The following is a 24548-nucleotide window of genomic DNA, read 5'->3' as shown; positions in this document are numbered from 1 at the left end:
CGGATTCATTGGTGAATTCAGCAGCAAAGATACTTGGCCAGAAGCTAAGTTGCTAAGTTGCTCCTAGAAAGTTCTTTGATCACACCTGCAAAAGAAAATATAACAGCAACACAAAGACATGGGATGCATTTTTCTAATCAATCAAGAAGAGGGACAGAGCAAAATGCTTCATGTAAATAATGTGTTACTCGAAAACAAGAGGGAAATCATTTTCAAATTGCCCAACTGCTCTTGGACAAGTGTTGAGAGAAAACTTCTGCTCATAAAAGCAAAATGACGTCATTATGTGGCAAGAAAAAAACGTCTCTCTTCTCGTGGAGTATGTAACAAGCTTTGAGAATATAGATACTCGTCATGCTTGTGTTCTGCTGTATCTCTTGATGTGGAGGAGAAGAAACTTTACTAAGAGCCTCCCTTGGATAACAGAGCTCCTCACCCTATCTGTAAGGTAGAGCCCAGGGACCCTGTGAAGGAAGCTTATTTCAGCCACTTGTATCCAGGATCTCGTTCTTTTGGTTACGATCCAGATTTCATGACCATAGATGAGAGTAGGAACGTAGACCAAATGGTAAATTGAGAGCTTTGCCTTTTTGCTCAGCTCTCTCTTCACCACCTCAGACCAGCTTCTCCATTATAGCAGCAGCCGCACTGTTCCAGCTATCGATCCCCTGCTCCATACTTCCTTATTGTGAAAAGGAACCCAAGACACTTGAGCTCCTCCACTTAAGGCAGGGACTTTCCTCCAGCTGAAGGGGACAAGCCACCTTTTGCAGATCAAAAACTTATATTTTCATAGCGTTTTTGTAGTTTGGCTTTTCTTTTCACTTATCAATGTTTTTTAGCGGCTAACTTCTTGTAAGGCACGTTTTTAGAGATTGTTATTGTAAACTTAATCAGAGAATAAAGGGTGGATTATACTTCTGCAACTGCACACATCAAATGTATTTTGGGTCTAGTTGTGAACCAGATTTGCTGGTATGCTTCTGCACCATCGGTCTTGAACTTCTACGGACGCACAGCAGTTTCCCACCAAAGCGCAAGGGGGAGCCTATTTGAGAACCTGCGAGAACTTCGGCTGATGGTCACGAGAACTTTGTTTTGGTAGAGATCTTGGCATCTTTATATAATTTGTCTGAGGCATCGTACAAGTGGTTGTACTTCCGAACCTCCTCGATTAACCTTTCGTCATAGTTGTCCATTGTAGTTGTTCCTCGGTTTTTAAAAATTGGGCTCCCCGACACCGAATCGAGAAGGACGACCACACAGACAGCCGGAAAGGCATACCAGGGACCGATCACAGCTGCTTTTTTGTCTGCGCAATGAGGATTTTTTTGAAGTACGTTACGACTGTTGCAGAACCTCTGCGCGGGGAGCACGGTCGCACAGAGGTTGCAGAGGCTATGCGTCAGAAGCATAATTTTGCCTTAACTCAACCCTTCCCAAGGTGAGGTGATTGGGTAAAGAATCTCTTGAATTGACAGGATGGGTGAATGTTTTAAAAAAGTATCCCACAACACTGAGGTGCTTCAATTTTCTATTTATGTCCTGATTTCTTTTCATTTTAAGCTGCTTTGTTTTGCTTCGGCTCATTTTTCCTCTTTCTGTCTCCCCCAGAGGAGTCGTTTCCAGGTTTACGATGAATACTGCGGAAATCACGAGAAGGCCCAGAGGCTGCTGTTGGAGCTCAATAAGACCAGGAGCATCAGGACATGCTTACTGGTGAGAAGCATATGCATCAGCGCTTGAGTTGCTACATGGATTTTTATGCGAACTCTGACCAGAAAACACACGCGCACACACACACACACACGTGCGTGCTTGGTCAGTATCAAAGCCTGCTTGAGACAACTCTACCCCATGTGTGGGCGGACTTCTGTTTCCTGTCCTGCTGTTCCAGGGAAACTTTCACTTCCACATGGGAGTATCATGTTGCTAGAACAAAAGATGAATACATCCTTATTTCTAGCTCCCAGAATATACTCACACTTACTAGCTGCTAAGCTGGACAGCTTTTTACTCCCAACTTTTTAAAAGCACTGTCAGACTTGATTCTTCATGTTTGGCGTCTGGAATGCATCCACTCCTCCCGAGATAGGAACCTGTAACCTTTTCATTAGTTTGTATTTGATAGACTGAGGATATCAGACTGTAAATGCACACGTTGTACATGTCATAAAAGAACAGTGCCACCAAATCCCTGTTTGATTGTTTCCTTACTCAGAGGGGCTAGAAGAAGAGAGGTATTAATTGACATTGATGTAAAGCTCTGACCTTTTGGTGACCAAGCTTTCCATCTTTGTCATTACGCTCTCTTGTTACTTTCCAAGCTGCACACAAAAACACGTGTTACTTTACCTCAGCTCACCTACTGGGAGCTGTTGTGCTCAGTGGGAGGATGTCCATTAACCTCCAGTGAACCTTTGACCTGCTGCCTGCTGTAAAGTTCAGTTTAGCTCTGTAAATCAGGAGCGTGTCAGCTACACTTTGGGTTGGATCCATCCTTATATACATCCATCCATGATCTATCCATCCATCCATCCATCCATCCATGATCCATCCACCCATCCATCCATCATCCATCCGTCCATGATCCATCCATCCATCATCCGTCCATCATCCATCCATCCATCCATCCATCCATCCATCCATCCATCCATCCATCCATCCATCCATCCATCCATCCATCCATCCATCCATCTATCCATCCACCCATCCATCCATGATCCATCCATGATCTATCCATCCATGATCCATCCGTCCATCATCCATCCATCCATCCATCCATCCATCCATGATCCATCCGTCCATCCATCCATGATCAGTAAAAGATTTCAGGGAATTTCAGTCTGATCTAGTTTATTTAGTGGTAATGTACTATGAATAATTCCAGTTTATTTAATAAAAGTGTAAATGTGCAGTTGATCAATTTATCTCTCCATCTCTTTTTCCTCACCATGAAGCAGCTGTCATTACAAAATCCTTTTAAACAGCACTAATTAAATTCATTAATTTGCACCGTTTTTCTTAGAACATGAATTTGTATTTATATTTCTGATGAATAAAACAACTTATTCAAAATATGTCAAAGAAATTGAGGTACAGCTTGCACATGCTGGAAAAAATCTTTTAGTGATTAGAGGCTTGAGATTTTGACAGATGGGAGCAAGAACAAAGCTGTATTTTAGGGGTTGCTATCGACCATTTAAACCTCAGAGACCTAGCTAATTTTTAACCTGCTCTCCTCCATCTCTGCTGCAGAATTGCATGTTGCTGGGAGGCAGGAAAAACACTGAGGTCCCACTTGAAGGTTACTTGGTAGCTCCGATTCAGAGGATCTGCAAGTACCCGCTGCTGCTGAAAGTGAGTATGGCCCTGATGTTTTGCAGACATATTTCTGAGGCCCAATGGCACGGCTGCAGTGCTATAACCACCACTGCCCATCCAGGAATACTGACTGGACTCCCTCACAACTGCACATCCAGTTTTTAGCTTTAATTTCTTTCTCTTTTTTCTGTTAAGTGTGAGTGAAATGCAATATGTTTTCAAAGCCTGTGTTTCTGAGCTGGTGATCTGAGCTGTCTGCTTTCATTCATCATGTTGAGATCTATTAATTCACTCAGCATTCCCTAAACAGCCACCAGCATATGCAGAGATATGCTATAATAATAAGGGGAGTAATCTGATGCTTAGCCAGTTGAAGGTTTCCAGCTGCCGAGGGGGGCACCGCTTCTCTGTGAAGTGACACAGATAGCCATCAGTGGCTGCTGAGATATCCAGAAGAGTGTAAATCTGCCCTGTGGTAGCTGACATGCTGAAACACTGTTTAGACTATGAGATTCCCATCGCTGTTGGTAGACCGTTGCAGGCGGTGGCGCTGATCTGAAAAGCTATTGAAGGGAGAAAAGTGAAGCAGAGAGGAAAATGTCCTACATTTTTCTTTCAGGTTTTTTTCATGCCTCATCTAAGCTGGAAGATTTACCGGCCGACTTGTGTGTTTTAAAGGCAGAGGAGGGTGTGATCATTTTCTGTGTACACGTGTTATTTTTACCTTCAAAGGAGCTGCTGAAGAGGACCCCTAAGAAGCACAACGACCACGCGTTGGTGCAGGAGTCCCTTCAGGTGATGAAGGCAGTGTGCTCCAACATCAATGAAGCCAAGAGGCAGATGGAAAAGTTGGAAATCTTAGAAGAATGGCAGTCCCATATTGAGGGCTGGGAGGTGGGTCTCAATCAAATGCTTAATCTTTATATGACCTTTTTGTGTCACTATTGTGTTAACTTATAACTTATTTATGAATGTTAGTACTTTGTACTTAAAAATAACCTTACTCTTCCAAACCGGTTTTATTCAAGGACTCCCCTGTATGTATGTCCAATTGGTCTTCGCATCAGCTCTGACCAGCTTCCCCACATCATGTTGATGAAGATTCTCAGTCATCCAGGTCATAGTCATTCCGTAAAAGTAAAAAAAAAATCCACTGGACTTGGTTTCCAAGATTTAAAGACGTTTCGCCACCTCTCCAGGAAGCTTTCTCAATTCAAATGTCTGGATCGGCAGTGAGTTTGAGTCTTATATAGACAAAGCAGTGTATTGCTTGGAAACATGCAAATGGTAACCGATCCCCACATCATGATACTGCCACTACAATGTTTTTTTAGCCTTCTAGTGTGGGAGTGTTGGCCTAGTGTGCAGAGTAGTCCGCTTGTGCTTTGAGACGGTTCCAAGTACCTGGTTTGATCCCCACAACCTGAACAAAAGCCTTTACCCCACACAGCTCCCCGGGAGCCACACAATGGCAGCCCACTGCTTCCAAAGGGGATGGGTTAGATGCAGAGAGTGAATTTCTCTTTTGCGGCACAGTAAAGTGAATTACATTTACAAAGCTTTATAGTGTCTCTATTTTCAAACTTGATGACTTCAGTAGAGAGCTGGTTGCACTATATTGTATTTATAGGCGCCAGAGTCAAGGGGCCTTAATCTGTTGGATTATTTGATGAAATCCCCATTTCTGTAGATTATATATTTGGGTCTACAGCTTTTCTTAGTAAACAACTATATGTGTTAAGGAAAAACAGTTAAACAGGCCCAGTTAGGGTTTATAAAAGCAGATGAGATATGTATGAGTTAATAAATAAAAGTAATTGTTTTAAACAATGCAGAAGCAGAAACAGATGTGGAGTTTTGTCCTCTTAGGTCAATTATCTATATATATATATATATATATATATATATATATATATATATATATATATATATATATATATATATATATATATATATATATATATATATATATATATATATATATATATAAAAAAGAAGAATAAAGCCAAAGAAATTGCTTCTAAATGAAAATACAATAAAGATCCAGTGCAGACACAAATATACTAGGCTAGGTGAATACTACATCTAAGAATAGTGCAGTCGGTGTTGGGTGGGGTGACATCTTGTTCTCTGTGCAGTCCTGGCTGCTGCTTCTCTGCGGTTTCTCCCCGGCACTTTTATTAATTACAAACATTAGCTCATTCTGGACCTGGCCCGTCTCAACAGCTGCATCTCAGGCTCACCAGACTCTGTCGGTCCTTTGAATAATATGGAATTTAACCCTGAAAAAAAGAAACAGAAAATCAAAAGAAGATTAAGCGCTGGTTTGCATTTTGCCTTCCTGTGTTGGAGGTTTGAGGTATGGCGAGATGGATGAGATTTGATAATGAAAAATTTTTCATCCCCGTTTCCCCTGTCTGGGGTGATTGCTCATTAGCGCTGAGCTGCTCCACTGCTGGCCTGCCTCGGAGGCCTTCTGGCAGGTTTGCATACATTGCGTGGGAGAGACAGGGCGATGGCTCTCTGTGGTCACAACTCTGATGACTGCCAGCGTTTTGCAGGACGGTGATTGCTGGTTGGTCAGCGCTGGAAGTGTCTGTGTTTTGTCAAAGTTGGACCATAGTAATGTGGCAATTTTAGACCTAGGTGTTATAGTTTCCATTAGGTTCTCAACTAGAGTTCTGCTTTTTCTTTGGTTAATCTTCACTAAGGCTATTTGAAATTATCCTCACCTCATCCTTTCCCTTCATTAATTGGTTTTCTACTGTGGCCTTTAAAACATATGTGTCCAGTCGTTTAACTCTAGAAACAATGACGCATTCAAATTTATATCCCTAACAGTTTTTTTTAATGATTCCTTTCAAAACTAATGTGTCCCAAGACATTTTCTGTCAATATAGATGACTTCAATATAGAACTGAAATCAAAATTAGTCAATTTCTCTTAAAATAAGTGAATTTGGCAGGTGAGTGAGACATTTTGCCAATGGAATAACCCAATTTACATTCAATGTAAGATCAAAGCAAAAATTTCCTCTTTCAGGTGCATAATATCTAATTACCTTATTTTTAGGGTAAACATACTCATTGCATTGGCAGATCATCTTATTTTCAGTACCTGCTCAAGCTATGGGTAAATACACTTATTTTAAGAAATGTCTATTCATTTTTAGACCATTTTTCCAGTGTATAGCCATCAGCTGAAGCATCATAAAATCTATAACTGAAACATTTCTTAATGTTGCAGGCAAATAAGATAATTTGCCCATTGAATGAGTACTTTTGCACTTACATAACGCTTAGATATTATGCATTAAAATTAGGAAATTAAGTTTTTTTTTTTTTATTTTAAACATAAAGCATAATTTAATTGGTCAAGTTTATTTAAAGATAAACTGACTTACTTATATTTCATATTTTCGCACTGCATACATATATAACATAAATCATTTTAATACACACCGACACAGTATATAATATATTATTTACAATGGCTCAGCTTAAATTTAAAACCTCAGATGTGTTGCTGAACTAGTTGTTGATTGATGCCTGTGCTACTGGCGTTACCTTTATCTTATAACTTTTGCGATTTCTTCACCAAAGAGTTCAGTAAGGGTGATTCCCTACAGCAACAATAATGTTGGACTTGTACAGCAGTGTGTGGACAGTTAGTAGCTATTTACGCCCCCCTCCATCCATCAACTGCTGTTACAAACTGGTAGGTTTTCTTTTATATAGATGCCACACTGCATATCTTGCACTGCCACCTTGAAGGCAATGTCAGGCCAGGTTCCTGGCCAATCATGTGTAGTGATACCCACTCTGGTCATTATAAGAGGTAACACTACATTGCTACTGTGAAATGAAATCAGTAAAACCAGAGGGAAGCATGAAGAGCTCTAAAATGTCCTGGCAGAGCGGGAAACTGACTTTAACACCAAGCAGAAGACATTGCTCTTCCAATCAGCACAGACTGTTGAACCTGCAGAGTGGATATCAAGCAACTTGGATTCTGTGGTGCCACGTCATACACACCCTGCTTTGTTTAAAAGAATATATAAATATAAAAAATATAACCACGGAAGTCTGGGGGACAGTGATTCGCCTACATGTTATGAATGCTGGCGTACCATAAAGAATAAATTATGAGCAGTTTAGTTTGTGCCTTCAAGTAGTTTGCCCATAGGGAGACGTTACCTGGATATAACCTAACCAAATATCTTCAGATCAGCTCCAAATGACACAAAAGTCATATGGGTGAGTAGAACATGATGTAATAACGTAAAATCAAGGGCTCAATGTAAAAAAAAAAATTAAAAAAATGGCGTTCACCTTTTAAGGCACACTATGCAACATTTTTTAGTTAATTAAAGCTGCAGTCTGTAACATTAGCTACGTTTACATGCGCAAAATTTCCCCGATCCGATCCAAACCTTGGTTGATCGGAAATTCAAAATTTCCGTTTACATGGACACTAAATGAAATGATCCGATTATGACGTGTGTATACATGTACCAAGCGTTGGATCAGAATAAATCTTTTAAGCATGCGCAGAACTTCCTGCCAAACTTGGCAGTTCTGTCTGGGTCTGGTTTTTGGGAGGCCTGACAAACGATGCGCTCGGAGCGAGCGGAAAGAAAAAAGGAGAGAGGAGGAAAAAAGCGCTTGGCAGCGAAATGTCCGAGAGAAAATGTAGAGAATGAGCGATTAAACCGGCGTGGGAGAGCGAGTGGGCTGTGGAGAGAGAAAAGAGGAAGAGGAGGAGGATAAATTCCTGCTTCCTGCAGCTTTAAATGAACTTGAGTGTATAAGTCGGCGTTCCTAGACTCCTCCCGCCATGTTGTTCACAGCGAGAGCGAGAGCGACCGGTGGTTTCCTGTTGTTGACAAGGCGGAAAAACGTCACGCTGACGTTGCACACATGCGCAGTGAAGATTATTTTACTCTTTAGATCCGAATGGGTGTTTACATGGACGCCAATCAGAATGGCAATCGGCAAAAACCACCTCTTTCTTTCGGAATTAAATTTATTTCCGATCGGACCGAATCGGATTAGAATCTTCAGTCTGACATGTTTACATGAAACATTTTTGATCTGATCAGGCCTTCAATCTGATTATTTGTGTTCATGTAAACGTAGCTATTGAGAAGAGAGCAGACTTCGACTGAAAATTTGAAGAAAAATGGGTTTCACGTCACTCCCCCACCCTCTCTGCTTCACTCATGCCCCACCTCCAAGCTCCACCCCTCTCACAGCATCTGCGCAGCTACCACATGCGACCAGAAGCGTCCAAGCAGCGTACGCGGCAGCTCTTCCATTGACATCTTCTTTTTTGAAGTCTTTGCCGTGTAAGCAGTTGTTGGCAGGGGCAGTAAGGGCAGTTTCTCTTTCGCTGGTGGCTGTCGCTCCACCATGACTTCCACGCGCGTCCTCCTGACTGCAGCAGCCAGGCGGCAGCGGCAGGTTCAGCGGTGAGAGGGAGGGGGCGGGATTCAGCGTGTGTGAGCTGTGATTGACACTCCATCAGACGCTCCTCTGGCTGTGATTGGTTGTTTTGTCTCGTCCCAAAATATTCTTTCCAGATTGCAATACAGGCAGTAGGCGGGACCAATTGAAGCAGTTTTTTTCACAGGTTTTTTTCACAAAAAGTGATTTTTAAAAACTTACAGACTTCAGCTTTAATGTGTTCCATAACGTTTTGGATGATTAAATGAGTCATTTCAGGTTGAACAAAGGTATTCTCGGCCGCCCTGGTGGTCTGTGGGGGAAATACCGCACTTGCAATTGCAGGAGCCCTCGGCCCGCACCCACAGGCTCAGAAGTCTCGCGAGAGTCGGTCTTGCTTTACGGCGAGAACTGCTACACGCCCCCAGTTAAAAGTATGCTCGTTGCTAGAACAGTGGCGATCTTTGTGCAGTTATCATGGCGGAACCAGCGTGAAAACAGCGAAAGCCCATGTCGGAGCAGGCAAGAAAGAGGAAAAGGACTCCGGACAGAGAGAGGAGTCGTACGCGGGTGAACATCGGGCAAGCTTTTTCGGAATGGCAAGAGCTAAAATAAAAAGAAGGCTGCAAGGCTGACGCGGACCTTGCGTTTCTGCTGATGCGATTGTAAGTAACATTGGAATGGTTTCTCTCTCTCTGTGTGCATGTTCATACTTTCACTGTGATAGTCATTCGTTGCGTTCGCCTGTCTGCTAAGCACAAAACAACCGCACCTGGCTTGACGGAGAAACCAGGAGAACAGCTGTGCATATTTACGACAGTGCACTTTTACTTTCGCCCTCTGGGGGGAGCCTCACTGGAAAATCAACACCGGTTGCATAGTATACCTTTAAGATGCCTCTGACCTTGCCTCTTTCTTTCCCATGCCCATACATCACATAGAACTGATGTCCAGTGCTTAATCACTGCTCAGACTTAAACAAGTAGACAATCATGGCTACTGTGTAAAAGTTCATGACAATTGGTTTCAAGAATACAATAATATGCAATAGACACCAAGACAGAAAGGTAGTTGAGAAAGGGAGAGCGGATAAGATTTAAGGGGACAGAGAAAGAGATGGGCAAAGAGAGATAAGGAACAAGGTGTGTATTATCTCTTGAAACACTGACTCCATCAAAAGTACACTTCTAGATCTTACTCAACCTCTTAAATATGCTTTAAAATCATTTATCTTTATTTATAACTTTTTAAATCGCCCTTTTTTCCTCCACTTAACTTAATATACCCTATACTTCACAGGTGTCAAAGTCGTTCCAGAAAGGACCGTGTGGCTGCTGGTTTTCTTTCCACCCAAGCAGTAGCACACCAGACTCCATTTATCTCATCAAGGTGAGTCTAGTCTTAACCTGATGGCTTGAAGGGATGAATGGAGTCTGGTGTGCTACTGCTTGGGTGGAAAGAAAACCAGCAGCCACACGGCCCTTTCTGGAACGACTTTGACACCCTTCAATGTGGTACTTTGCGAACAGGCTACTTCTCTCTGTTACTTACCTTCTTTGTGTGGGAGGGGTTGGTGACCTTTTGCTGGACACTTGTCACTTCATTAGTCTTTCCCATGATTAGGTGGGCCACAGCATTCGTGTATCCACAACCATTTGCATTGGTATAATATAGCTAAAGTTGGATTTTCACTAACTGTAAGCCACATTTATCAACATTTGCAGAAGAGAGCCCTTGTACACAGGCTCATCCATCCATCCATCCATCCATCCATCCATCCATCCATCCATCCATCCATCCATCCATCCATCCATCCATCCATCCATCCATCCATCCATCCATCCATCCATCCATCCATCCATCCATCCATCCATCCATCCATCTTCTTCCGCTTACCTTGGGTCGGTCGCAGGGGTAGCAGGTTCACTAGGGAGGCCCAGACATCCCTCTCCCCAGCAACTTGGGCCAGCTCCTCTGGGGGAACCCCAAGGCGCTCCCAGGCCAGCCGAGAAACATAGTCCCTTCCGCGTGTCCTGGGTCTCCCCCTGGGTCTCCTCCCGGTGGGACGTGCCTGGAACACCTCACCAGGGAGACGTCCACCTCGACTGGCTCCTCTCGATGGGCACAGGCACAGGCTTTTAGCTAGGAATATTTCATAGGGTGCACATCTTGGTGTCTGACATCTTTAGGCTTTGCGCAGCGATTTGCATCAGCAGCGCTGTTTCTGTCTCCCTGCCAGCTCCCGGATCAGCTTCTCTGATTGGTTGATGTGGCGCGTCGAGCATCAAAAGTGATATTTTTCCAACTTCAGCATTTGCTGCTTGTGAAATTTTGAACATTTGAGCGAAGTTTCCACGGTAAAGAAATGGCTTACCACTTATCTTTTTTTTTTTTTTTTGTAAAGGCTGTACGCATTGCTAGCTAAAAGTGTGCTCGACACAAATCACAATAACGTAATAAATATATAATGGAAAGAATTTGGGTTTCGTTTTTTGAAAAGGAAAGTAAAACAAACTAATTAAAATTACATTTTTGTAGTTTATTACACCAGTAGTATATCTACAATTTTGTTAATTGATTCCTAGATTTTTTTTCTTCCTCTTGTTGCTCTATTATAGCTAGAAGTTGTTTAACTTAAAAAAAAAAAAATCTTAATTAGATAACGGTGTCATTTTCAAAAGTGCTGCAAAACTCAAATAGTTTTATTGTCTGAACTTGTTTGATGTCATTTTTGAATCCTTCAAAGGATCAAAGTAAGTTTTCTGTCTCTGGTGTGCAAATAGACACTTGATGTGAATTAGTTTAACATCTGGTCAAAAGCCATGAGAGAATCCCTCAAATGTGTTGAAGAAGGAATAAAAGAGACAGAGGGGGAGGTGGGGGGTGCTCATAAGAAGGAAAAGGGAGGAGAAAGGGCGAGGAGAGGAAAGAAGGAAAAAGCCTGAGAGGTTTTGGCCCGCTGATGTCTCCAGCAGGAGGAAATGCTTAGCACATTTTCTGCCTCTGCGTGCATGTGGAGTTATTTTTAGCTCTGAGAGAGGCTGATCAAATGGGGGGACATAAATTTCCAGAGCGCTCAAAGTTTAAGGGAAAAGACAGTGCACTTTATCACTTCTGGAGCAGGATGCACAAGAAATATGGTGACCAGGCGCGACAAAGCAACACAGAGCTTGGCTGGACGGGATGTTATTCTTTAGGCTATTAACCACTCTGCGTTTTAACGTCCCACAGCAATCTGCTTGAAGGAAGTGGGGAGTGTTTTCACAGACCCCTGAGAGAGGGAACAGGAAAAGGCTGGGCAGTGTAGGCCTTCATCTGACCAAGGCTACATCTGAATGTTGAGAGATATCACAGCTTTCTGTCTCAATTTGATTGACTCCAAAGTATTCACACTCCTTGGCATTTTTCACATAAAGTTACCATCCATTTCAAGCTTTTGCGTGATAGACCAACCGAAAGTGATGTGAAAGGAAAAGTCAAAAAAATAAAAAATAAAGAATGTGTAAAGTGTGGCATACATTTGCATTCACATTCCTTCACTGCTGTATCTGCAATTGCAGTGCAACCAATCTAACTATTTTGTGTGAAGGCATCAGAGGATTGTTGGAGACAGTTGATTAACAGTTTTGGAAAGATTAGGGAAGACTTAAGATGGGTCAGTTTGTGGAGGTCAGGGGAAAACGGAAGAGTATGGTCTAACTATAAATTGGTCGGCTTTAGCAGAAATGGTGGATGATTGTGGCAAAAAATGTAGTTAAAAAATCAATAAATTGATGGATAAGGCTTTATAAAAACCAAAATAAACATTGAAGGTGTTTTTAGAAGAGAATGTTACTTTGTTAAATATCAATCTGTCTAGTTGGTAGCAATTTCACTAAATAATAAAAAAAGGAGCTCCATCGTTTTCTGATACCTGAAAACTGACATGGTCATTCTTAACACCTGAGAACTGACCACATTTTACCAAAGTATTGACCACATTTTTTATAAAACCTTAGAACTTACCACCATTTTCCAAATTATTGACCACGTTTTTCCTAAACCTTAGAATTTACTAGCCTGACGTAGTCCGACTCAATTCTAGTCAGAATATGAGTCTGATACTGCTCCATAGAGCTGTGATTATGGGGCGTGTTTTGAACGAACCAGGAAAAAAATGCCTCTGTACTCAATTGGATAGACCTACAACCAATAAGAGCAACGGAGTGCGTGACGTATGTTAAGCGAGGCATAGTTGTTGTCAACAAAAATCAAAGCGTGCAGTTTCACGCCTAGAATAAGAAGATGAGACTTGATCGCGTTTCTCTGTTCCTCTTTTAAAATTAATTTGCTGTCGATATCTTCTAGAACAGACCTAATAGCAGAATCTACTCACCCAAACTCTCCAGCGGCAGCCATTATTGTTGTCACCCAAGCGCGCTTTGGTCACGTGGTTGATAACGTTACTCTTGATCATCTGTCGATCATCGTATAAAGCCCGCCCTGACAATTTGATTGGATCGCCTGACAGTGGGCTTTAATACTCGCGCTACTATGGAGCAGAGCCAGACCGAACTTCCCCGAACTCAAACCTTGTGGGCGGGACTAAGTTCGGACTGGCACCCAGGCTAAGAATTTACCACCATTTTCCAAAGTATTGACCACGTTTTCCATAAAACCTGAGAACTGACCACATTTTACCAAAGAATTGACCACATTTTTCCTAAAACCTTAGAATTTACCACCATTTTCCAAAGTATTGACCACGTTTTCCCTAATACCTGAGAACTGACCACATTTTACCAAAGAATTGACCACATTTTTCCTAAAACCTTAGAATTTACCAACATTTTCCAAAGTATTGACCACGTTTTCCCTAATACCTGAGAACTGACCACATTTTACCAAAGAATTGACCACATTTTTCCTGAAACCTTTGAATTTACCACCATTTTCCAAAGTATTGACCATGTTTTTCCTAAAACATGAGAATTGAAAACGTTTTTTCCAAAGGACTGACCACGTTTTTCCTAATGCCTGATAACTGACCACGTTTTTCCAAAGGACTGACCACGTTTTTCCTAATACCTGAGAACTGATCACGTTTTTCCAAAGTACTATCCACGTTTTTCCTAATACATGAGAACTGACCACGTTTTTCCAAAGGACTGACCATATTTTTCCTAATACCTGAGAACTGATCACGTTTTTCCAAAGTATTGACCACGTTTTTCTTAATACATGAGAACTGACCATGTTTTTCCAAACTATTGACCACATTTTTCCTAATACATGAGAACTGAAAACGTTTTTTCCAAAGGACTGACTAGGTTTTTCCTAATACATGAGAACTGACCATGTTTTTCCTAATACCTGAGAAGTGATCACGTTTTTCCAAAGTACTATCCACGTTTTTCCTAATACATGAGAACTGACCACGTTTTTCCAAAGGATTGACCACATTTTTCCTAATACCTGAGAACTGATCACGTTTTTCCAAAGTATTGACCACGTTTTTCCTAATACATGAGAACTGAAAACGTTTTTTTCCAAAAGACTGACCAGGTTTTTCCTAATACAGTACATGAGAACTGACCAAGTTTTTCCTAATACATGAGAACTGACCACGTTTTTCCAAAGTACTATCCACGTTTTCCCTAATACCTGAGAACTGACCACATTTTACCAAAGAATTTAGCACATTTTTCCTAAAACCTTAGAATTTACCACCATTTTCCAAAGTATTGACCATGTTTTTCCTAAAACATGAGAATTGAAAACGTTTTTTCCAAAGGACTTACCACGTTTTTCCTAATGCCTGATAACTGACCACGTTTTTCCAAAGGACTGACCACGTTTTTCCTAATACCTGAGAACTGATCACGTTTTTCCAAAGTACTATCCACGTTTTTCCTAATACATGAGAACTGAGCATGTTTTTCTAAAGTATTGACCACGTTTTTCCTAATATCTTAGAAGGACTGGCAACATATTTTCTAAGAACTGAGGATGTCCTCAAAATGTACACTGAACAACTATGAATTTCATGACAACTATGTCATGAAATACATTTTTGATAGGAAACCATTTAAAAGTCGTTTAGTGGAAAAGTCGTATTGAACCCTGAGTAACACATCTGCATGGAAGTAGCAGCAACTAGCTGTGGGGAGGCTTTGTTAGAAGGATGGTCACAGTTAAAGAAAAGATGATTTAGCTAAATACACGGTTAGAGAACCTGTTGGAGGATTCCATAGCCTTGAGACTGGAGCTGTGGTTCAGCTTCCCAATGAGGGCTACCCCAACTTTACAACTGAAGCTACAATAGAAGGGTTGAATTTAGGGCTGCAACAACGAATCGATAAAATCGATAAAAATCGACTTTTAAAAGCGCTGGCAACGAATTTAATCATCGATTAGTTGTGTCGCGCGATCAATGCGTCATCCGCCGCCGCCGCCGCCGTCATCACATCCACTTGACTGAAACGGGGGAAGAAAAAAAAATACGGCAGAGCGAGTCAGCGCCACAGTTGCAGTGTTGCTAACTCAGCGACTTTTCAGACCCTTCCAGTGACTATTTTTCAAAAAAGCAACTAGCGACAAATCTGGCGACTTTTTACGTGTCACTGGCGGCTTTTGGAGACTCTTACATGAAAGCATGTATCGTTCCTACTCTGCCGTGGGGCGTCTCCCCCATCCCAACCCCGTTCTCACGCTCCCGCAGGAGTCCCTCTCAGCGCTGCAGTCAGAGGATGTTTACCCACAGCGTCCAGACTGCAAATGAAGCGCACATGCGCCGGGATTGACGGCGCAAATTGTTCACAATAATTAAAACAACCTGCTCTTTGTAAAGTGAAAAAAGTCGTAACATGCACGGAAGCACCACTGTTATGATGCAGCACCTGAAAAGAAAACACGTTGGAGCCTTCAATGGCAGTGAAGAGAGCTGATCAGCAGGATGAGTAACCATGTTTGTTTCGTTTTAAAGTGGGGAAACGTAATGTTAGTTTCTCAGGTAGCTCATCTGATGCTTTCCTTACCTTATTATGGTTACAGACAGTGATAAGGTTGGCTACTTATTTTACTTTTAAATTCATTTGAATTAGCTTAAGCAGCGTTTATATTTTCTTTATAAATAAATTAACTTGCAAATTATGAGGGCAAGGCATTTAAATCTGCTGGCAAAGATAAAGTAAAGACAATCCTGCAATTTAAGGAAGTAAAGCAGAATAAAATCCAGCAAGATCAGTAATATGTCAATTAATTATATTTGCCACATTCCCATGTAAATATCTGTCTTTGGAGGATGTGTTTTTTAGCACCCCTAGTTCTCTCATTTTTATTTCAAATACAATTTATAATTTGAATGACTGGGCTATTTTTATCTCTATGGAAAGTATTTTCTCAAGTAGCAACTTTAACTGTTATACTTTCCTGTCTTAAAAGGCAGAACGCTTCTAGTCTAAAAAAAAACTAATTTGTTGAAATGGGGGGGGCCTATTGTTTGAACCCCTTAGGGGCTTTTAAAAACAAAAATGTCTTTTTATGCGCTTTATGAAACAAAGTACCCTATATTTTGTGGATGTACAGCTACATTTCTCATGTAAGTTTGCGTAGTTTTAACACAAACATTTATTTTTCATATTGTACAGTACAGTTAATGAGCAACCTGTACTTCTGTGCTTGTTTGTTCTGTCTAAAATGTTTATTTTGGAATAAAGAGGTTAATATAAAAAATATTTTTTGTCCGATTCATCGATTAATCGAAAAAAATAATCGGCCGATTCATCGATTTTTAAAATAATAGTTAGTTGCAGCCCTAGTTGAATTAGAAGCATAATCAGTATAAACCAAAGTCCAGACCTCAGACTAAGTGGTGCAAGACTTTTACAATGTACGTTCACAGATTCTCTCCATCTAATGTGTTTGAGCTTGAGCTGTTCAGCAAAGAACAATGAGCAAATACTTCAAGAGACAGATATTTTAGAAGACTTCAAGCTGAACATAGAGCAAAAGGAAGTTTTACCATTTTACTCAATGGGTGTCTAAATGCATGTCTCAGGACAGTCCTTTTTTACACTTATTTTCTCTTATGGAAGGAGTCTATGGCTCAGACAGATAAGGGTACAGGTTTTATTTATTCTGAATTGAGAAACATTTACATATGTCTCAACATATACATATAATGTCATATAATGATTTGATCTTAAATGTTGGGTTAATCCCATTTTTTTCCCGCCAGGGCTCCAATATTACAGATACGTGCACAGAGATGCTGATGCAGGGCGTCCTGTTGAAGATTTCGGCTGGAAACATACAAGAGAGGGCTTTCTTCTTGTTTGACAAGCTTCTGGTTTACTGCAAGAAGAAAAACAGGTGGATCTCCTGTCATTTTAACACATGGGTCACTACTGTGAGTTGTAACATCCTCCAACATGCGGCACGCTCTTATCGTTTATTTAAGGAAATAGAGGGGTAGTATAGTTTCCGGCAGAGATACTTTATTTGTTAAAAAATAAAGAGCCTACTAAAATAATGCTTATACGCTTTCAGGGAGCAAAGATTAACAAAAATAAATTGTAAAGAAGAAAACAGAAATAAATTAACAAGCATTCACTGTAAACACAATAGCCTATTCATTAGATGATATTTCACCTAAAGTGAAACCATTACACCTTTCATTATTTATGAATGGTACTAGTTACTAGGAGGTTCCAGCAGATTCCCCGCTATGATTACAGATAGTCAGCTGTGTGAAGCTGTATATATTTCTATGGCTATAGCTGCTAACGATGCTATTTAATCGATTCTATGGTTATTCAATTCATTTCCCTTTATATATTTCCTTATAATCACCTTCAACATGTCTGCATCTTGGTTACATTTCTTTTTACTGAATTAAGACATACAAAAATATATATTTATGGAGTGAAAATGAAAGTATAACGATTTTGTTTCGTTTGCTTACTCATACAGCCACCACTGTTGGTGGTGGAAAAACCTTAAAAAACCTTGCCTTTAAGTTAAGAACATGTTTTAATTTTAAAATTGTGTTATTTAGATTTAATTGTAGTAAAATCTTCGAAAATTTGTACCATTTTGAATTTGATCAGCCTAGTGTTTTTATTTTATTCATAACTGATCCATGTTTTTTACATTTTATTTCTCTAACTCAACCCTCGTAATGGGGCTGGGCAATTAGTCGATTAAAACTGATTGAACGAAATCTGTATTTTTTTTTTAACCTTTTCTCTCCTTGTTCTTCCATAGATTATGGTGACAGCAGTTCATCATCTTTAGTTCTTAGATGTCTTCTCAAACCATGTCTCTGTGAGATACCACTAGCTCCAAAATGTATTGTTGTATTTGTATTGTTTGCTCTGAGCAATGACTATTTTACAAATTTAGGCCCTTTAAATTAAGCTTACCTCCTTGATGCGATGATTGAGATTAAGTTTTCGAAAACAATACTGTATTTGTAATTTTTACTATGAAATTTAAGAGAGAGAAAATAGGTTAATCTGATTCTATAGGAAAAAAATACCCGAGATTAAGTTAATAAGTCACATATAAAAACCTACAAACATGTCATTTAAGCAAAGAGGATTATTGATGTGTTCTATTTCTCCTCAGAAGTCTTAATTTCCATCTTCTGAGACATGCATTTGAAGTAGAAAGCCACCAAAAGTCATAATAATGTGTTGGAAAGTTGGTGTAACAGGATGGTCCCAGACTTCTGTATACACGATGACTGTGACTCATATCAACACTAGCTAATCTTTTCAGTTTTTAATGTTTTGTAGCTGGTCTTTGTTATTCATGCAGCATTAAGTGAGTCATTAGGGGCTACATGGAAACAATATGAAATGTTTCAATGCTTTGTATATGCAGAGAAAACCACATAGAATGGTGATTTGTTCATTTTTATAGTTGTAACAGTGGCCTATGAGGCAATGGAGAACACCAGTGCCTTTACCTCCAAAATGACTTCTCTTAAATGTGAGTTTAGATGAAACAATGCACCCTAAGTCTGAAATTATAAGAAAGATAGTTACAAGTCTAAACTTGTCTAGAGTCAGATCTGGCAAACACAATATGATGAACCACCAACATTTTTCTTGTCACCATGAAAGGAGAGCAGGATGGTAAAGGAGGACAAAAAAAATCCCTAAACTTGATTATTAGCTGCTAGTATGAACTAGTCTCAACAACAACCGTTAGAGACTACTACTGTTCAAAAAGTTATCTTTTCTGTTAAAACACCACAAGACTAAACAAACCAAGTTTATTTAAATCTGCTGGGCACTCTGTCTTTTTCTTAGATGATATTAGAATCTAGATCTTTAGCAGCGATTGCTTCAGGTGGTTCTAACTTTAAAAAAAAAAATACAAAGCTGAATGTGTAGAAAAAACATCTCACAGCTAGGGCTGGGTATTTTCGCCAAAGTCCTGAATCGATTCAATTTTGATTCATACAGTTCTAAATCGATTAATTTCGATTCGATCTGTTTTTACAATAATGAAAGTGGTTCAACTGTGTTTCAAATTGCTCATTATTTTATTTTTTTCCTGTCATATTAAACACAAAGTGCAAACTTGTAAATCTGACAGTTTAAACTTGAGATGTGAACAAAACTGTCTCAAAAGTGCAAACTTGTTTGTGAAAAGTGAAAAAGTGAAGCCTCACTCGAGCAAGCAGACGTGACAGCGGGGACACAGCAGACATGCATGAGCTGCATTATCTCCACTGTACAAACCATATTTGCAGCGTTATCTGTAACAACTACAGGGTGTTTGCTGGTCAGCCCCCATTTGTTAATGTCTTCAGTCAACCTATTGGCTATATTTGCAGCTCTCTGGCTTGAAGTCATCTTGAGACCATCTTTCCTGCTCATTTAAATGTGAACGTCACACGTGTCACTATAAAACGAATCCATCTCATTTCCTAGACATCGATTTTGCAAAAATGTAAAGGAATCGATTCAAAATATATTAACTAATGTTAGTTCTGTACATTTGAGGATCCATGATGCTGTGGGTCTGTTTCCTTGTAAGAAGACATTATATCTTAAATTCTTCATCTCCAGAAAAAAAGTTCCTTTAGTCATCATGGGGTCCAATAACAGTCTAAAACATGTGGCCATGTCTAAGAAAAATTCCGAAGTATAACATGAGTTTATTTTAAAAAAGGTCTTTAAACATCTTAGCTAAGGGGACATTAAGTGTAGCTACGACAATAAACAATGTCAATATAGATCTCAATAGAATATCAATAGAAAATATGTCCAATGAAAACACTGATGATTTCGCTGAAATTTGATTCCCATTCAGGGGGATGTAGGCAGAGGAAAGGACTCAGCCTCTCATCTGCTCACAGCAAAGCTAAGCAAGGTTGTAGTCGGCTGTTTTTAAAGGTCAAAGGTTACACATCAGGGTTACAATTTCATTTTAGCCCTTCTTCATGTGGTCCTTATTTTAAAAAGGTACAAATTTAATATAATAATTATCAACATTGCCTGATAAGAGAAGCTTATGCTGTGCTACATTTTTCAGCCTTATCAAACAGACCTACTTGTAACTGCACATATTCAAATGAGTCTGAATATACAGGCCTAAGAAAGGGACAGAGATGTAAATGTTTTAATTTATCTAATGGGGTTCTATCTTATGTGTGGAAGGCGTTTGAAAAACAGCAAAGCATCCAATGAGGGTCCCCGCTACCTGTTCAGAGGACGAATCAACACCGAGGTGATGGAGGTGGAAAATGTGGATGATGGCACAGGTAATATTCCTTCAATTTAATTTTCTGATTCATGCTCCATCTGCTCAGAAACTTAAATATAACTGCAATATGCATTAAGACAACATAATCATCATCTTACGTGTGATATTACTTTGTTAGTGGTTAAAATGGAATTAATCTAACAGTACATTTACCATCTGTGGTGACACGTCCTTCGGACTGTGCGGCTGCTTGTTCTGGGTGAACTCCTTCGCTTTGTGTCTCTTGGCATTACTACGCCTCTGATTATCATTTATATTTGTAGGTTTCACCTTTTCCCTTCCAGCAGGCTTGGATGGACAGTTTGGTATTCGTTTTTCTGGTGGGAGATTGATGGGTTTGGTTCTCGAAAGAGCAGGAGGATAAACATAGGAAGCAGGCAGCAGCGCAGAAACTCACGGGTGTTCTGCACCACAGACAGCAGATCTGTGTCTGAAATCCAGGGTGACAGGACTATTTTAACTGGGATTCCTGAGTAATGGATGCGCTTCCCAGGCCAACACTTGGGTTAAAACCAGCACATTCGAGGAATCCCATACATAGAATACCCCACTATATATGCGTTTGGAAATGTGCTTTTGCTGCTCATGAAAAGAAAAAGTTAATCTGGAGGGTGTTTGAATTGTTCTCCAAAAGAAAAAAGAAAAAAAGGAATAAAAATGTCACAATTTAACTAAATTTCAATGGTGCACATCAGTCTGCTGACATCATTGATTGTCTTGAATAGCTTTGTTATTTGTATTTATGATTGTTTTCTTGATCTACTTCTATAAATGGCTTTTGTGACGGACTGCTTTGGTTTTTGATCCTATATTAAATAAAGATAATTTTAAATGCTCTCTCTCTCTCTCTCTCTCTCTCTCTCTCTCTCTCTCTCTCTCTCTTTCTCTCTCTCTCTCTCTCTCTCTCTCTATATCTATATCTATATCTATATATATATATATATATATATATATATATATATATATATATATATATATATATATATATATATATATATATATATATATATATAAATAAATATTTGAAACTATGAATGAACGAAATAAGAGAAAAACTTATATGTGAAAGAAAAAGACATTTTTTTGTTACAACCTCAACCTCTTTTTAACTTTTCCAATATTTATGCGTTTGATGTCCCCTTTTAAAAAAAAAAGAAAAGGTTTTGTCTGATTATTGTATTTTTCTTTATGTCTTACTTGTGTTTCAGTTTTTGGGACCATTTTTTGGCTGCAGGCTTAAGCTAAAAAGCTTCTGTTCTGCCCGGTTTCTACTACATTCATTTGGCCTGTACATTTTGTCTTACTTTTTGATTAAAAAAACGAAGTAATAAAACTCTCTACAAATGAATTCTTTGTTTCTATGTTGGGAATTTGGATGCATGAGCAAGCAAAAATATATATGCAAAGTGTTAGGCTCGTTCTAGAAGAAGTGGTTAAGACCTACTTTTTCAAAATGCACTGTATAATTTTGGAAAGATTTTTGTTTGGACCGGAGCAATATGTCTGTGTTGAAAAAGACAGGGAAATCTTCCTCATGAATTGCAGCCTTTTCTCCCATATTGTTAATGTTACAAAAAAGCACAAATGTTGCCCATGCAGTTATTTTCGGACATGGCCTGATTCTGGTAGAGATCGAACAAAACAGATTTTATAAGGTCAATGCATATGCAGATTATTTGGGCATCAGTCCTAAATGATTCCTAATATCTTTTGTCAATTGTTTTTGGTGGCTGTTTTTTCATGCTGATTTTTCTTTTTTCATTTACAAAATAAAAAAGGACAGGATGATGCTACAAAAGTCTTAATTCAAAGAAAAATAAAGACCCAAACCCACTGTTTTAAAGCGTTTACTGTACATATAATAACTCAGAATGCAGGAAAATTACACTGGTAAAATGTTTTCCAATATAGACATGTTAGACATTGTTGGAAAGCTTAGATTCTCCACAATTCAACCACCAAGTTCATTTTATGGACACAGCGAGCACCAAAGGACAATTAGAACAGCTTCACTCTATTTCCAATCTGTTCTTGAGATTAATTTGAGAGTTGATGTGATCATGCCTACTTCATGCTGTTAGAAAGGTTCTAGTCAAGTTATTTGTTTGTGTGGTTTCTCGCCAAAATCCTTTATCTAATGATAAAACTTGTTGATTGATATGAAAAATGCAAGTGGAGATTAATTCTAAGGGAATATTATAGTTATTATTTATATAATGTCAATTGACAGGGCTTCTTAATTGTTTTTTTCTGATTTATCTCATTTAAGAGGAAGAGCAGCAGTCATTTGGCCAGTTCTTTGGTCTTTGAGCTCTTAAACTTAGAAAAAGTAGTTCAAATTATGAAAGGAAGTTATTCCTTATTAGTTTTGCAGTCATTTTTGCACACTATTATAATTATCAAATCAATACATTTTTGACAGAGGTCTCAGAATTGTGTTTTACAGAAGTTTATTTGGTTTATTTCCTGTTTGATTAATACAAAACCATTGTTTTCTCTGTTGTTCTTAGTAGTTTTATACAATCAAGACCAATGAAAAACAAACTGACTGACTGTCCCTTCAGACATGAACTCAAAACCTGATTTATGTCACAATAAAAGCATTTTGTAAAAGATCTAAATGTATTTCTTAAGATTCTTTTTGGCAATGTGCTCTCCTACTTTTCTGCACAGCTGACTACCACAGCAGCGGTAACATCGTTAACAACGGCTGGAAGATCCACAACACAGCCAAGAACAAGTGGTTCGTCTGCATGGCCAAGACCCCGGAGGAGAAACAGGAGTGGCTGGAGGCCATCATGAAAGAAAGGGAGAGGAGGAAAAGTAAGCAGTGGCTTTAGTCAAACAGTATTTCACCAAACTGACTTAATAGCAGTGATCTAACTACAATATCTATTTAAAGTCAGTTCATCTCAGTTTTAGGTCTGCTCTAAATAAATGCTCCCTAATGTCAGACATTATCTACACTTAGACTATTGACGCAAACTGTACTGCTGAAATTAGAGGGCATTAACCTTCTGCTTGCAATTGTTAAGTAGCTCAGGAGCAGAGTGCAAACATTTGAAAGAGTAGCTTTCATTTTGCGCTTCCTTCTTCCTCTGCACAGGTCTTAGGCTTGGCATGGAGCAGGACACGTGGGTCATGGTCTCAGAGAAAGGAGAAAAGCTCTACCACCTCATGACCAAAGGGAACCTCATTAAAGACCGGAAACGCAAGCTTACTACTTTTCCCAAGTGTTTCCTGGGAAGGTAAGGCTTCTGCTTCTAATCTTGATGCTGTGGTTTGGAAATAACTCTTAGGAGATGCAAACAGTGATCTTGTGGTTTTCTTTTTGTTGTATTAATGAAAAGCCTGTGAGCATAAGGCAACCCAAAGGCTATTTACTGTAGAACTCCTGAAGATGGATTAGAATATAACTCTGCTATGTTTGGTCTTATTTATTTATTTTTTGTACATACAGGCCTTTAAACAGATCAGTTTTCTTTTCCAGACTTTTCACTTTCAAATTGGCAACGCTTTTTAAAGACAGCAGCAGCTGGGAAGGGCAAGAGGGTATGTGTTTATGGAAAATTGTGTATACCTGCAGTCTCAATCATAGGAAACTAGATTCTGGTTGGATTTAGCCCATGAGTCAGGCGAGTTAAACAAGCATTTTAGTGCATAAAAAGGAACAGTTACAGCAGTTAACTGCTGTATTTAGGTGGTTACTTCTGGAACCCATCGGCCACCAAAAGCGTCACTTGTTTCTGGCATGTTTTTCCAGAAAGTTTTTTTTTTCTTCTGCACAACTTCCATCTGTATCATGGAAGCTAGCTGCTCCCATTTGCTTCCCAATACCATTCTGCATTAAAGTCATAAGTAGTTAAATCCATCAGAGCAAGCTGCTTCTGTGTGGTTAAGACTGGGTGACGGTTTTTATTCAAATACTATAAGTAATTTAGTGGGTTTTTTTGCATTCACTCTGTAAGGGCCCTGTCACACCTTGCTGATTTAGCCAGTGTATGCCCGACGTCCCAGAAT

At 39.4% G+C, this 24548-nt stretch overlaps 1 protein-coding gene across 2 annotated transcripts in view; it reads left to right on the top strand.

The window, feature by feature from the left end:
- prex2 (phosphatidylinositol-3,4,5-trisphosphate-dependent Rac exchange factor 2) overlaps positions 1-24548 on the top strand; it is a 128676-nt gene that overhangs the window by 5754 nt on the left and 98374 nt on the right. For both annotated transcript variants that reach the window (XM_038270201.1, XM_038270200.1), the window contains exons 3-9: positions 1615-1719; positions 3259-3360; positions 4057-4218; positions 16987-17120; positions 20423-20526; positions 23202-23351; positions 23635-23776. In XM_038270201.1, coding sequence (XP_038126129.1) covers positions 1615-1719; positions 3259-3360; positions 4057-4218; positions 16987-17120; positions 20423-20526; positions 23202-23351; positions 23635-23776 — 899 coding nt within the window. The remainder of the gene's footprint in view (positions 1-1614; positions 1720-3258; positions 3361-4056; positions 4219-16986; positions 17121-20422; positions 20527-23201; positions 23352-23634; positions 23777-24548) is intronic.

This window comes from Cyprinodon tularosa, unplaced genomic scaffold (assembly GCF_016077235.1).
Source record: "Cyprinodon tularosa strain WSP-4 unplaced genomic scaffold, ASM1607723v1 ctg754, whole genome shotgun sequence".
NCBI classification, from domain to species: Eukaryota; Metazoa; Chordata; class Actinopteri; order Cyprinodontiformes; family Cyprinodontidae; genus Cyprinodon; species Cyprinodon tularosa.
This window is presented reverse-complemented; position numbering and strand designations above follow the sequence as displayed.